Below are 15,512 nucleotides of genomic sequence, written 5' to 3' on the forward strand. Positions count from 1 at the left end.
TTTTGAAAATGCCAGTTTCATGTAAAAACAATAGGCGTCCACACCAGGCGTTTTTGAAAATACCTCCGTCCACATTAAAACAGGTATTTGGGCAAATCTCCTCCTACTGGGCATGCGCAGGACACATATACAGAAAACAAGCGAAGAGGAAACGGTATACTTAGTGCGTGTTTGTCCAGTTAAAGACTAGAAAAACTTAAAAGCAAAATGCCAAACGATGGACAGCTGTTGGCTCTTGCGCAGGAGGACTTTAAATTAAAAAAAATACTGGAGTGTATGGAGGCAACCGACAGGAAGTTCACGGACAGTGTGACCCGGCTGACGACGAACATTGAAAAACTGGCTCTGTTACAGAAGGATTTGCAATGATGAGGAATATCATGGCTCGCCCCCAGTACTTTTCACCACCACAATACCAGCCTCACAGCCACGACAGTAATAGACAATAGACAATAGGTGCAGGAGTAGGCCATTCAGCCCTTCGAGCCAGCACCACCATTCACTGTGATCATGGCTGATCATCCACAATCAGTACCCTTTTCCCGCCTTCTCCCCATATCCCTTCACTCCGCTATCTTTAAGAGCTCTATCTAACGCTTTCTTGAAACAATCCAGAGAACTGGCCTCCACTGCCTTCTGAGGCAGAGCATTCCACAGAACCACAACCCTCCGTGTGAAAAAGTTTTTCCTCAACTCCATTCTAAATTGCCTACCCCTTATTCTTAAACTGTGGCCTCTGGTTCTGGACTCCCCCAACATCCGGAACATGTTTCCTGCCTCTAGCGTGTCCAATCCCTTAATAATCTTATATGTTTCAATCAGATCCGCTCTCATCCTTCTAAATTCCAGTGTATACAACCCCAGTCGCTCCAATCTTTCAACATATGACAGTCCCGCCATCCTGAGAATTAACTTTGTGAACCTACGCTGTACTCCCTCAATAGCTAGAATGGAGACCAAAACTGTACACAATACTCCAGGTGTGGTCTCACCAGGGCCCTGTACAACTGCAGAAGGACCTCTTTGCTCCTATACTCAACTCCCCTTGTTATGAAGGCCAACATGCCATCAGCTTCCTTCACTGCCTGCTGTACCTACATGCTTACTTTCAGTGACTGATGAACAAGGACACCTAGATCTCGTTGTACTTCCCCTGTTCCTAACTTGACACCATTCAGATAGTAATCTGCCTTCCTGTTCTTGCCACCAAAGTAGATAACCTCACATTTATCCACATTAAACTGCATCTGTCATGCATCTGCCCACTCACCCAGCCTGTCCAAGTCACCCTGCATTCTCATAACATCCTCTTCACATTTTGCACTGCCACCCAGCTTTGTGTCATCTGCAAATTTGCTAATGTTACTTTTAATCCCTTCATCTAAATCATTAATGTATATTGTAAATAGCTGCGGTCCCAGCACCAAGCCTTGTGGTACCCCACTAGTCACAGCCTGCCATTCTGAAAAGGACCCATTAATCCCTACTCTTTGTTTCCTGTCTGCCAATCAATTTTCTATCCATGTCAGTACCCTACCCCCAATACCATTTGCTCTAATTTTGCACACTAACCTCCTATGTGGGACCTTATCAAAGGCTTTCTGAAAGTCCAGGTACACTACATCCACTGGCTTTCCCATGTCCATTTTCATAGTTACATTCTCAAAAAATTCCAGAAGATTAGTCAAGCACGATTTCTCCTTCGTAAATCTATGCTAACTCGGACCTATCCTGCCACTGCTATCCAAATATGCCACTATTTCATCTTTTAGAATTGATTCCAGCATCTTCCCCACAACTGATGTCAGACTAACTGGTCTATAATTGCCTGTTTTCTCTCTCCCTCCTTTCTTAAAAAGTGGTATAACATTAGCTACCCTCCAATCCGCAGGAAGTGATCCTGAATCTATAGAACATTGGAAAATGATTACCAATGCATCCACGATTTCTAGAGCCACCTCCTTAAGTACCCTGAGATGCAGACCATCAGGCCCTGGGGATTTATCAGCCTTCAGTCCCATCAGTTTACCCAACACCATTTTCTGCCTGATGCGAATTTCCTTCAGTTTCTCTGTTACCTTAGGTCCTCTGGCCACTATTACATCTGGGAGATTGTTTGTGACTTCCCTAGACAGATCCAGAGTACCTGTTCAGCTCGTCTGCCATTTCCTTGTTCCCCATAATAATTTCACCCGTTTCTGTCTTCAAGGGCCCAACTTTGGTCTTAACTATTTTTTTCCTCTTCACATACCTAAAGAAGCTTTTACTATCCTCCTTTATATTCTTGGCTAGCTTACCTTCGTACCTCATCTTTTCCCCCCATATTGTCTTTTTAGTTATCTTCTGTTGCTCCTTAAAAGTCTCCCAGTCCTCTGGATTCCCACTCATCCTTGCTATGTTATACTTACTCTCTTTTGTTTTTATACTGTCCTTAACTTCCCTTGTCATCCACGGTCGCCCCTTACTCCCCTTAGAATCTTTCTTCCTCTTTGGAATGAGCTGATCCTGCATCTTCTGTATTATTCCCAGAAATACCTGCCATTGTTGTTCCACTGTCATCCCTGCTAGGGTATCTTTCCAGTCAACTGTGGCCAGCTTCTTCCTCATGGGTCCATAGTCCCCTTTGTTCAACTGTAATACTGACACTTTCAATCTTCCCTTCTCCCTCTCAAATTGTAGATTAAAACTTACCATATTATGGTCACTACCTCCTAATGGCTCCTTTACCTCGAGTTCCCTTATCAAATCTGGCTCATTACACAACACTAAATCCAGAATTGCCTTCTCCCAGGTAGGCTCTAATACAAGCTGCTCTAAGAATCCATCTCTGAGGCATTCCACAAACTCCCTTTCTTGGGGTCCAATACCAACCTGATTTTCCCAGTCTACCTGCATGTTGAAATCCCGCATAACAACCGTGGAATTACCTTTGTGACATGCCAATTTTAACTCTTGATTTAACTTGCACCCTATACCCAGGCTACTGTTTGGGGGGCTGTAGCTAACTCCCATCAGGGTCTTTTTGCCCTTACAATTTCTCAGTTCTATCCATACTGGCTCTACATCTCCTGATTCTATGTCCCCCCTCGCAAGTGATTGAATTTCATTCCTCACCAACAGAGCCACCCCACCCCCTCTGCTAACCTGTCTGTCCTTTCGATAGGACGTATACCCCTGAATATTCATTTCCCAGCCCTGGTCCTCTTGCAGCCATGTCTCTGTTATTCCCACAATATCATACTTGCCAATTTCTAACTGAGCCTCAAGATCAACCTCTTTATTTCTTATACTCTGTGCATTTATATATATATATAATACTTTTAATCCTTTTAAAATAATAATAAAATAATCCTTTTACAGTAGCTACACATAAGGACACACAGACCCCCGGGTGGCCCCACCAACATCTCCCCCACTCCCACAGAGGGGTCACCCTGGAAACATTTCCTACACCCATAGTCTCTTCACCGATGAAAGGGACGACAGGTTTTTTAAACCCTCCCATTACCTCATACACACTACAACGCCCAACCGGCGTTTTCAGATTTAAACACTCTGTAGAGCGATTTAGAAAAGCTCCATTTTAGGGGAGGATAAAAGTGTGGACGGAGGGTCAAAACGAAGAGAAAAAGCTTTGGTTACGGATTTATCCGGTCTAGTGTGGACGTAGCCTAAAACTTTGAGCTGTAATTTGCTGGCGTTCTAATTGTGATTCTGGTGCTCATAATCCTTAAACATTCAATGTGAATGGATAGAAAAGAAAATCTATCCAAACAAGGTAAAGATGTTAAGCCGGAACAAATAAGAGTGCACCAAATCATCTGCTATGGTTCATTATCTGAGCGGATCACAGTATGGAATACGGACTGCAAAGATCTTACCAATGACTATGCTTCTATCCTGTTACTGAGCTGTGATGCCTCTGATACATTGTCCTAATTCAATGCCTGGTTCCCGTACAAATCCCTGTGAAAGTTGGCATGAAATTTCTCTCCATGCAAGTAGATTGATTTGACCCTGGTGACTTTTATTCTGAGTACCTCCAAATTTATTCCTTGGTTAACATCTGAGACCTTGGAGAAAGAACTCCTATTGTCTTTGACAAGATGCTTACATCTGTGTTGTATATCAACAGTAAATCCACAAATGTAATGGTATTTCAAAACAGGACAAAAGTTCAAAAAAACAACTTTGACAGGAGTTGTGCAGTGTAAGCAGCTGACAAGCACAGCTGTTTGCAATCATTAATGGGACGAAATCTAGGATAAATTTTTCTTTTAAACAAAATCTGTTGCAGCGTCCGTTCGACCGCAACCTTGCGACGGAGGGGAATAGACTAGCTACATATTTAAATTATGTAAGTACCCATGAGTGCTCGCCCAGGGTGTGAGCTCTTAGCTTGTGTGTATTCATTCTGATTTCGTTTTGTAGAAAGAGGAACAGGATGCTTTCAAAGAATTAGGCACTGGAAATCGTCTTGCTACTTTTTTAAATTATGTAAGTATACGTGATGGTCAGTTGGTAGGAAGGATGCTTGGTACTGGATTGGGTCAGCATGTAAGCTAATTCCCTTTATTCCACACCTGTCCAGTTTATCTTCATGACTTCTTGTGCTACCCAACAGGAGTCAAACCAAAGGGTAAATCTTCCTGTTTTGTGATTGAACATCAAGCATAACAAGAAGAGAGCTTGTCCATGTTACTGTCAGTTCATTTAAAATATGCAGAAAATTGATCACACTCTATGACACGCATGTAACTTCTCCACTCTACATCAACCTACTAAAGCACCATGCTATTCTATGAACTGTAAATGTTTTCATAAATGGAAGATGTTCCTGTATTTCCCTACGTCATCCAATATTGGTATTTTCTCTTTGTTATTAATCCTGTACGTAGTTGGTCTACTAAATTCCTATGACTTGTTTTCCAAAGGCCAATGTGTGACGTCTCCATTTGTAGCGAGTGCATTTACGGCACATTTGGGGCAGGCAGACATCAATCCAAGTATGAAGGGGTGGGATGGCCAAAGGTTGGTTAAAGGAATGGGCTTCTGGGAAGCTTTGGAAAACATCATGAAAAGCAATACAGAAAGTGATTTTATGGGAGACTACCAAGGGCCAAATATAGTGTATCAGAGGGAACGAGTCCGGGTTAGGAAGGGTGCAAGTAGGGAGAGATTTTCAGTATAGGACAAAGCACCATTTTCCAAATGGCATTTTAATTGCAACATAATTATCAAAATTCAATTAGTTTCATTTCTTAATTGTTCCAAATCAGAAGTTTGCTTGAGGTACTCATTATGATTTGGCTTTAATAATTGTTTATTTTGTCTGCACGGGACTAGACACAATTGATCAAAGACACAATTGGTAGGAGCTGTGAATCTGACAGTATGAGGGATTCTGGTTTTCATGATTTCTAGCTATCTCCAGTGGTGGCAGATTATCCATTTCCGTATGGTTTTCAGCTAGTCCAGCATGGTCTCTCTACTCACTTCGGTGATTAACCTTTTGAGCTGTTTTCTTTCATTCTTCACTTTAACTCCAGAGGAAAGGAGGTCCACTACTTTGGTTGAATTTAAGTGGAGAGATAAGGAAATAAAGTTAAGAGCTGCATTCAGACCATAAGGTTATGTTACAATAATTCTGTTAGTCAAATAAATGTGCTAATTGGCATCAATGCATGTATTGATATTGATAAATAATGAATAATCTGAGTGGTTTACCGCCTGAATGCAGTCGACCAGCCATTATTATCAATGGAAAGGATGTTAATAATTCAGTAAATCAACTCTGAATTTTTCCTGACTCTCTAATCTCTGCAGACTTTCATTTTTATTGACCAATAAGACTTTAACTGTGAAAGTGTCCTTGTACTAATAAGCATTGTTTTGATGTTAGGATACTGACCAGACTATATATAACGCTTGTTCAAACTATCATGTTTACCTAAGGTTCAGTTTGTCACTGTAATTCAAAGCACAGTACAGTATCCAGACTGTAGGAGATGTTGGAAGTTTGCATAGCTATGCACAAGATATATATTGATGACCATTATTGAATGTATAAAATTGCAAACTATTTTACTGATTTGGCATTGGGCAATTTCAGTTTATCATAAGACATTTAATCCTTATTGGAAGACCAGCACAGAATGATTTGAAAGGTAGTCCTGGTTTTACTAAGACGCATTTCTGATTATGTTGATTAGAATCATACAGTCATAGAACAATGTAGCACAGATACAAACCCTTCGTCCTGCATTCATGCTATCCACGGCGCCCACACAGCTGGTCCCAATTTCCTTTGTTTGGCCAATATCCCCTTAAGCCCTGCCTCTCCATGTGTTTATCCAAGTGCTGCTTAAATGATACTATTGTCTTCATTATGTGCTGTGTCATATGACGTGGCTGATCATGGTCTTTCTATGACCATGATTTTCCTTTGTGAATTTTTTCTACAGAAGTGGTTTGCCATTGCCTTCTTCTGGCCAGTGTCCTTACAATATGGGTGACCACAGCCATTATCAATACACTTCAGAGATAGTCTGGCTGGTGGCAGTGGTCGCATAACCAGAATTTGTATATGCACCAGGGTGCTGATACGACCATCCAGCACCTTCTCTCAAGGCTTCACATGACCTTGCACCCTACCCAAAGGTGACCTGCAGGCCAGCAGAGGGAAGGAGCACCTTCACAGCTCCTTTGGAAGAGATGTGTCTCCAGCCCACCACCCGTGATACTATTGTACCTACCTCAGTCACCTCCTTTGACAGCTCATTCCATGTACTCATCTTCTGTGTGAAAACAGGTGCTGCTCAGGTCCCTTTTAAATCTTTCCCTTCTCACCCTATGCTGATATTTTTGTGATTTGGTAACTTGCAAAAAATGCTCTGCATTCACTCTACTTATGCCCTTCACAACTTTATACAGCTCTAAGGTCAACCCTTCCTTGGTTACTACTTTAAAAAATCTTTAAAAGGTTCGTCAAGCACTATTTCCCACGTGCAAAGCCATGATGGCTTTTCCTAAATAGACTGTCTATCTAAATGCTCATTGAACTTGTCCCTCAGAATCCCCTCCAGCAACCTCCCCGCTATTGACCTGTCTCTTGTTCCCTGGCTTGGCTTTGCAACCATTTTTAAACAAGGGACAATATTAGCCACATTCGAATCTTCAGAACTTCACCACAATGAAGCAAGCATCTGCACAAGAGCCTCTACAATTTCCTCTCGAGCATCCCCCAAATTCCAAGGATATCTTGGTTAGGCCCCAGGGATTTATTCACCTTAATGTACAGTAAGGCTTCAAGTACCTTGTCCCTGGTAATATGAATGTCCTCCAAAACATCTCCACTTGTATCGATAAGACATAAGACTGTTCTGCTATTCCATTATGGCTGATCACAGATCCCACTCTATCCCACATACCTACCTCTCGCCATGTCCTTTGAAGTTTCTTGATTAGTCAAGGCAATCAATTTTCGCGTTAAGTATACCCACGGACTTGGCCTCCACCACAGATTGTGGCAGAGCATTCCACAGATTCACTACCCTCTGGCTAAAAAATTCTTCCTTGCCTCTTTTCTAAAAGGTCACCCCTCAATTTTGAGGCTGTGCCCTCTAGTTCTGGATACACCTACCATAGGAAACATCCTTTCCACATCCACCCCATCTCGTCCTCTCAACATTCGGCAGATTTCACTGAGATCCCCATGCATTCTTCTAAATTCCAGTGAGTTTATCTTTCTTACCTCGATGAAAAATGATTGTTTCCTCGCTAGACACCAAGGAGAAATATTCATTAAAAATCGCACCCGTTTCTGGCGACTCAGGTCATAAGTAGACCTGCTTAGGGAACTTACTTTCTCCCTAGCCAGTCTTTTACTCTTAACATAGTTATAGAACCTCTTGGGATTTTCTTTAACCTTACCTGTGAAGTCCATTTCATGCCCACTCTTTGCCCTCCGAATTACCCCTTAAGAGTATGCTTAATCTTTTTATTATCATAAAGCAATTTGCTCGATCCTGACCTCTTGTTTCTTTCTTTTTCCTGACCATAACTTCAGTATCTCTCCTCATCCAAGGTTCCAAATACTTGCCAGTTTAACCTTCACCCTAACAGATGCTGCTGGACACTTAGTATCTCACTCTTAAAAGCCACCCACTTGCCATTTGTCCCTTTCCTTTCAGGCAGGCTCACCCAAAGGACTTTGACTAGATTCCCATCTAATTCCCCCAGAGGTAGCCTTGCTTCAGTTTAGAAGCCCAATTTATGAACCTGACCTTCACTATCTGAAAACTAATTGAATTATGGTCACTAGAGCCAAAGTGCTCCCAGTCTGTCACATCATTAACTTCCCTTGTTTGATAAAGGGAAATACAGAAAAGATATTGTTAAGATTGAAACATTATAGAATTAATTTACAAGAATGTTGCTGGGACTTGAGGACCAGAGTTACAGGGAAAGTTTGAATAGGTTAGGACTTAGGAGTGAAGGTGAATGAGGAGAAATTTGATAAAGGATTACAAAATTATGTGGAGTATAAGAGAGAACACCAGAAAAGAGAACACAGCAAGCAACAAAACAACAACAACAAAGCATCCTTTCCTCCCTCCCACCCACCACACATATGGACAGTCCTCAAAGTCAATCTCTAGCCTCCACTTTATAGTAGAGAAATGGGATGTTGCAGGATACAGTAATCATGATAAATTTAGGAAGCTAAAAATGTAAGAGTGGATGCTGCCATCACTTATGTTTAATGTGGGGGCACTTGATGGTTGAGAGGATTGTAGAATTTCCTCTGTATTGCAAATGGTATTTGAGAGTGAGTGGCAATTTCAGATGGGCCATGGGAAGGAGAAACCATTGCTCAGGAAGGTGGTACAAGTGACGTGACCAGCTGGAGAGAAGGTGATGTAGCACACAGCAATACACGCACAAAATGCTGGAGGAACTCAGCAGGTCAGGCAGCATCCGTGGAGAGGAATAAACAGTTAACACTTCAGGCTGAGACCCTTCATTAAGAGAATGTATCACTGCATTGTTCACCTAGTAAGAGTGTTAACAGCAACTGTGGACAAATCACAATTATGGCTGGAGAGGGGTTGCAAACACGGTGAGCAGAGGTGGCAAGAATTCAGAATTCAGAAAATAGTTGGGGAAAAAGGTACGTGGCCAAGACCTTTCATCATGACCGGAAAGGAAGAGATCAGAAGCTAGAAGGAAGCATACAGCAGAGAGGACAACCCATGGAATTATGGCAGAACATTGTTAGTCAAATATCTTCTAAACAAAATGATGTTGGATGACTTCAAGGAAGGTGCCGTATATAAAAAAAAATAAGTTGTGAGTGTTCTGACAGCATAGAATCCCTGTATGTTGTGGTTATTGAATTTGAATATGAAATAGCTGCAGAAGCAAAATTGCACAGAGTCAAGATATAGTGATCAGGGATAACTGTGCTTCCCATATTTACAACATTAGAAGACTACAAGATGTAGGGGCAGAATTAGGCCATTCAGCCCATCGAGTCTGCTCTGCCATTCCAACATGGCTGATGTATTATCCATCTAAACCTCCTTCTCTTGTCTTCTCCCCATAACATAGAAAACCTGCAGCACAATACAGGTCCTTCGGCCCACAATGCTGTGCCGAACATATACTTACTTAGAAATTACCGAAGGTTACCCGTAGCCCTCTATTTTTCTAAGTTCCATGTACCTATCCTGGAGTCTCTTAAAAGATCTTATCATATCCACCTCCACCACCATCGCTGGCAGCCCATTCCACGCACTCACCACTCTCTGCATAAAATCTTACCCCTGACACCTCCTCTGTACCTACTTCTAAGCACCTTAAAACTGTGCCCTCTCGCGTTAGCCATTTCAGCCCTGGGAAAAATCCTCTGACTATCCACATAATCAATGCTTCTCATCGTCTTATACACCTCTATCAGGTCACCTCTCATCCTGTGCCGCTCCAAGGAGAAAAGGCCAAGCTGACTCAACCTAAGGCATACTCCCCAATCCAGGCAACATCCTTGTAGATCTTCTCTGCACCCTTTCTATAGTTTCCACATCCTTCCTGCAGTGAGGTGACCAGAACTGAGCACAGTACTCCAAGTGGGGTCTGACCAGGGTCCTATAAGGCTGTAACATTACCTCTCGGCTTTTAAACTCAATTAAGCTGGTTGATGAAGGCCAATGCACCATATGCCTTCTTAACCACAGAGTCAACCTGACAGTTGCTTTGAGTGTCCAATGGACTCAGACCCCAAGATCCCTCTGATCCTTCACACTGCCAAGAGTCTTACCATTAATATGTTGCTATGTTTCTATGAAACACAGGAAGAACGTGCAAAGTCCACACTGGCTGCAACAGTGACTAAGATTGAACCCGGGTCTCTGGAACTTTGAGGTGGTAGCTGTACATTGTGCAAGACTGTACAGTTTAAATGAGGGTTATTGCCTCCGGTGAAGGATGTTCTCATTGTAGAGCTAACTCTGCTGATTTGCTTATGCAAGCAGAGCAAAAGACTCAACAGACACGATAAGAAAGATGTGTTAAAGTGGAACTTGTGGGTTTTCTAGCAAGACATCCTGAGCAATGCTCAGTTCAGTGCATCTGCTGTAACACTGATATGCCGCAAGAGTGTGAGCTTAACGATGTGCTCCACATGACAGTTATTGCACACCATAAGATGGGTGTCATGGAAGACAATATAGACAATAGACAATAGGTGCAGGAGTAGGCCATTCGGCCCTTCGAGCCAGCACCGCCATTCACTATGATCATGGCTGATCATCCACTATCAGTATCCAGTTCCTGCCTTATCCCCATAACCTTTGATTCCACTATCTTTAAGAGCTCTATCCATCTCTTTTTTGAAAGCATCCAGAGACTTGGCCTCCACAGCCTTCATGGGAGGCAATAACCCTCATTTAAACTGTACAGTCTTGCACAATGTACAGCTACCACCTCAAAGTTCCAGAGACCCGGGTTCAATCTTAGTTACTGTTGCAGCCAGTGTGGACTTTGCACATTCTCCCTGTGTTTCATAGAAACATAGCAACATATTAATGGTAAGACTCTTGGCAGTGTGAAGGATCAGAGGGATCTTGGGGTCTGAGTCCATTGGAAACTCAAAGCAGCTGTGCAGGTTGACTCTGTGGTTAAGAAGGCATATGGTGCATTGGCCTTCATCAACCAGTTTAATTGAGTTTAAGAGCCGAGAGGTAATGTTACAGCCTTATAGGACCCTTGTCAGACCCCACTTGGAGTACTGTGCTCAGTTCTGGTCACCTCACTGCAGGAATGCTGTGGAAACTATAGAAAGGGTGCAGAGAAGAGAGACTGGCTGCAAGGGAGAATGACAAAGCTTGGAGATTTCATTCAAAATGATATGGAAGTCTTGATAATTGATACATATACAGCAAGAGGGTGGCCAAGAAGGAGAACACACACATACAGCCTCGTTACGGGGTTGGCATTGGGAAGGGTGAGCAGCTATAGGTTCCTGGCATCAGCATCTCAGAGGATCTCTCCTTGCTCCAACACATGGAAGCAATCGAGACAGCGGCACACCAGTGGCTCTATGTCATTAGGAGTTTGAGGAGATTTAGTATGTCACCAAAGACTCTAACAAGCCTCTATATATGTACGGTGGCAAGCACTCTGACTGGTTGTATTACATCCTGGTGTGGAATTTCCAATGTGATGGATTGCAAGAAGGTGCAGAGGTTTATAGACTCAGACAGCTCCATCATGGACATAACCCTTACCACCATTGAGGACATCTTCACGAGGCAATGCCTCAAGAAGTTGGCACTCATCATTAGAACTCCTCACCGCTTGGGACACACTCTTCTCATTACTGCCATCAGATGGGAGGTACAAGAGCCAGAGCTCCACACTCAAATTCTTCCCCTCCACCACCAGCTATCTGAATAGTTAGGAGCCCACCAGGAGATCACCTTCTCCCTCCTGGTCCTTCCACTGCTGCATTTCATGCTGTGGCTCATAGTCCTCCAGGATCCCATTTTCTGCCTCTCTTTCTGGCCATTGTCTTAAAAAGTTAAAGAGAAAAATAAAAGACTCACTTGACTTTACTCATCACCTTACAGCTTGTACTCTTTCCCTTCCTTCCTTCCTAGTGTGTAGCTGAAAGGTGAAGTCAGGAGAAGGGTTGGATGGGAATGTAGGAAAGATAAAGTGAATAAGTGTAAAAATGGGTAGTTGATGAGCAGTTACCATGCTGTATCTCTATACACCTCTATGAAGCAGTCAAAAACTATTAGTGATAGTGGTTCGCCCATAAGACATCGGAGCAGAATGATACCATTCAACCCTTCGAGCCTGCTCCACCATTACATCATGGATGGCAATATCCCTCTCAACCCCATTCTCCTGCCTTCTCTCTATAACCTTTGACGCCCTTACAAATCAAGAACCTAACAACCCCTGCTTTAAATACACCCAAAAAAATCACCTCCACAGCCGTCTGTGGCAGAGAATTGCTTCGGTTCACCACTCTGCAAAGATAAGATGGGCGAATTCACCTGCAGGTTTTGTAAGTGAGGAATAAGGAGCTGACAGACTCAGAGGCAACATATCACTCCCACAGGTTGAAAATTATCCTCTAGAATTGTCCTTAATGACTTTCCTTTGGATATATTCCTGCTGAATTTGGATGCATTGTAATTTTAAGATGGAGCTGTTCTGATTAAAACGTCCAAGAAAAAAAACTGATACTAAGAATTAGAATGATTTTATAGAATTTCCAGCATAGGAGTATTAACCCAGCTAATCTTTACCAGAGTTAATACAACACAAACTCTTCCCATCTCCCTCTGGATCCTTTAAATGCCCATATGCAAGTGTCTTTGACCAATAACGCTGAACCAACAAACTTACTGGAACTTTAAGCAATCAATTGCTTTGCATTTATTAATTGCAGCTGAACAGATTTAAAACAAAGATACAAGCGCTTTAGTTTCTTTTCCTGGAAGTTCAATGTAACCACTTGAAAAATGACTTGCTACTACTTGTTCTGCAGAAATACCAAAATGACTGGTGATACCTTGGCTGTTTAAAACTTGCAGCTGGTTAGAGTACTGATTAAAATCAAATTGCTGCAAATTCAACAACTCAGCTTTTTTTTTCCAAGTTTGCCCATGGCTTGATCTACATTTCCCTGACTTATACATGGAAGGGACCAACAAGACATTCTGCAGGAATTGTCTGTGGTAAACTTCATACATGACACCTAACTCCCACCCCCCACCCCAGCTTCAAAGATTCTTTTTGTGTGAACAAAAGGTCATGTGAAAGCTCAGGCTAGAAATCAGCAGTCAGTTCAATCACAGTAACCAGCAATAAGACTTGATGGCCTTTTTGTTGCAATCATTGCGTTTTCCAATTAAGTCAGTCGACGCTGATGATGCATAGAAATCCTCTATACATAAATTGCAAAGTAAATTTATTATCAAAGTATGTATATATCACTGGATATATCCCTCAGATTCATTTTCTTGCGGGCATAATCAATAAATCCAATAACCACAATCGAATCAATGAAGGATGCATCAATATGGCAGATAACCAGTGTGCAAAAGGCAACATACAGTGCAAATACAAAAGAAAAAAATAAATAAAGAAGCAATAAAGATCAGGAATATGAGATGAAGAGTACTTGAAAATGAGTCCAGAGGTTGTGGGAACAGTTCAGTGATGGGGCAAGTGAAGTTATGAAGCTATCCCCTCTGGTTCAATAGTCTTGATAGCCTAATGGTTGAGGGGTAATAATTGTTCCTGAACCTGGTGGTGTGAGTCCTGAGCCTCCTGTACCTTCTTCCTGATGGCAGTAGCAAGAAGAGAACATGGCGTGGGTGGTATGGGTCCCTGATGTTTCTTTCCTGAGGCAACACTCTGCACAGATATGCTCAATTGTGTGGATGGACTGGACTGTATCCACTACTTCTTGTAAGATTTTTCATTCCAGGGCATTGGTGTTTCAAAACCAGGCTGTGATGCAGCCAGTCAGTTATACTCTCCACCACACATCTATGCTGGAGGAAATCAGCAGATGAAGCAACACCCATGGAGAGGAATAAGGAGCCAGCATTTCAGGTTAAGACCCTTCATCATGACTTGAAAGGAAGGAGGAAGAAGCCACAATACGAAGGTGGAGGGAGGAGAAGGAGTTTTCCAGTCGTGATGAAAGGTCTCAGCCCAAAGGGACAACTCTTTATTCCTCTCCATAGATACTGCCCGACCTGCTGAGTTCCTCCAGCATTTTTGTGTGTGTTACCCTTGACTTCCAGCATCTGCAGAATCTCCTGTGTTTAAGAAATCCTCTACAATTGTGTTATTCATATGTGCACTTGAAGTGGTCTACTGTGCAATGCTACAAGGTCACTTTATTTGGAGGGATGAAGGACCAGGTCACAGATATAAAAGAAAGCAGGAGAGATTTAAAGGATATGATGAAGATCTTGCAGTGTGTTGCTGGAGCTCATTACTTGTTGATAATGGTTGAGGCAGATATAGTTCAGGTATTCAAAAACCGATAAGGAGGGGCCAGAGGATGGAGTTTGTGAGTTGTTCCAGTATAGAGTTAGCATAAACATGAATAGTGTCTTCTGTGCTGTTGTCACAGTATTATGAACTGGGAAAGCCAATCAAAGTTCAAAGTAAATCTATTATCTAAGTCCGTATATGTTACCATATACGACCTTGAGATTCACTTACTTGCAGTGTTTACAGGGAAAAAGAAATGCAATAACATTTTGTGAAAAGAAAATGACAAAAACGAAAACTGACAAACACCTACGTGCAAAAGACAAACTGTGCAGTTAAAAATAAGGCTGAGAACATGAGCTGTAAAGGGTCCTTAAAATTGAGTCTGTCGGTCAGAGAATCTATTCAGAGTAGTGGTGATAAAGTTATCCACACCAGTTTAGGAGCCTAATGGTTGTAGAGTCATAAGCAATGAATGTGACCCTGGGTTCACGTGACCCTGATTGGGGTGGGGAGGTGCTAAACAGGTGCTACATCTTACCCAAGGGTGATCTGCAGGCTAGTGGAGGGAAGGAGCACTTTATACTTCCTTTGGTAGAGATAAATCTCCACCCCGCCACTCATTTAAAAGTCAATTGGTTAGTTACACAAGTAGGAAAACTGTAGACAATGTGAACCAAATGCAGGTAAATGGGACCAGCCCAGTTAACCAACTTGGTCAACACGGACAAGCTGGACTGAAAGTCCTGTTTTCATGCCATGTCAATTACTCTGACTCTAATCAAGAGCTGGAAATAGGGCTTAGCTGTGGTAGTTCCCAGTAGAGAACACTGAGATAATTGAAATGATTGGTATTCCATGTAAACAACTAACAAGGACTCAAAATGTCTCCTCGTGTGCTGCAGCCTGGAAATTAAATTGTATAATGCAGTGTTGTTTTCAGCACATAGAATTAAAATTTAATTTCTACATGCACGGTAGTGCAGTGG

The 15,512-nt window shown here is 42.3% G+C and overlaps 1 protein-coding gene across 8 annotated transcripts in view; it reads left to right on the top strand.

The window, feature by feature from the left end:
* Positions 1-15,512, top strand: part of LOC134349176 (prolyl 4-hydroxylase subunit alpha-2-like) — a 157,878-nt gene that overhangs the window by 120,489 nt on the left and 21,877 nt on the right. For 4 of the 8 annotated variants that reach the window (XM_063053118.1, XM_063053123.1, XM_063053117.1 and 1 more), the window contains 2 exons: positions 4,298-4,357; positions 4,432-4,497. In XM_063053118.1, the coding sequence (XP_062909188.1) occupies positions 4,298-4,357; positions 4,432-4,497 (126 nt within the window). The remainder of the gene's footprint in view (positions 1-4,297; positions 4,358-4,431; positions 4,498-15,512) is intronic. The other 4 variants (XM_063053121.1, XM_063053120.1, XM_063053122.1 and 1 more) reach the window with 2 other exon arrangements.

Source organism: Mobula hypostoma, chromosome 7, assembly GCF_963921235.1.
Source record: "Mobula hypostoma chromosome 7, sMobHyp1.1, whole genome shotgun sequence".
NCBI classification, from domain to species: Eukaryota; Metazoa; Chordata; class Chondrichthyes; order Myliobatiformes; family Myliobatidae; genus Mobula; species Mobula hypostoma.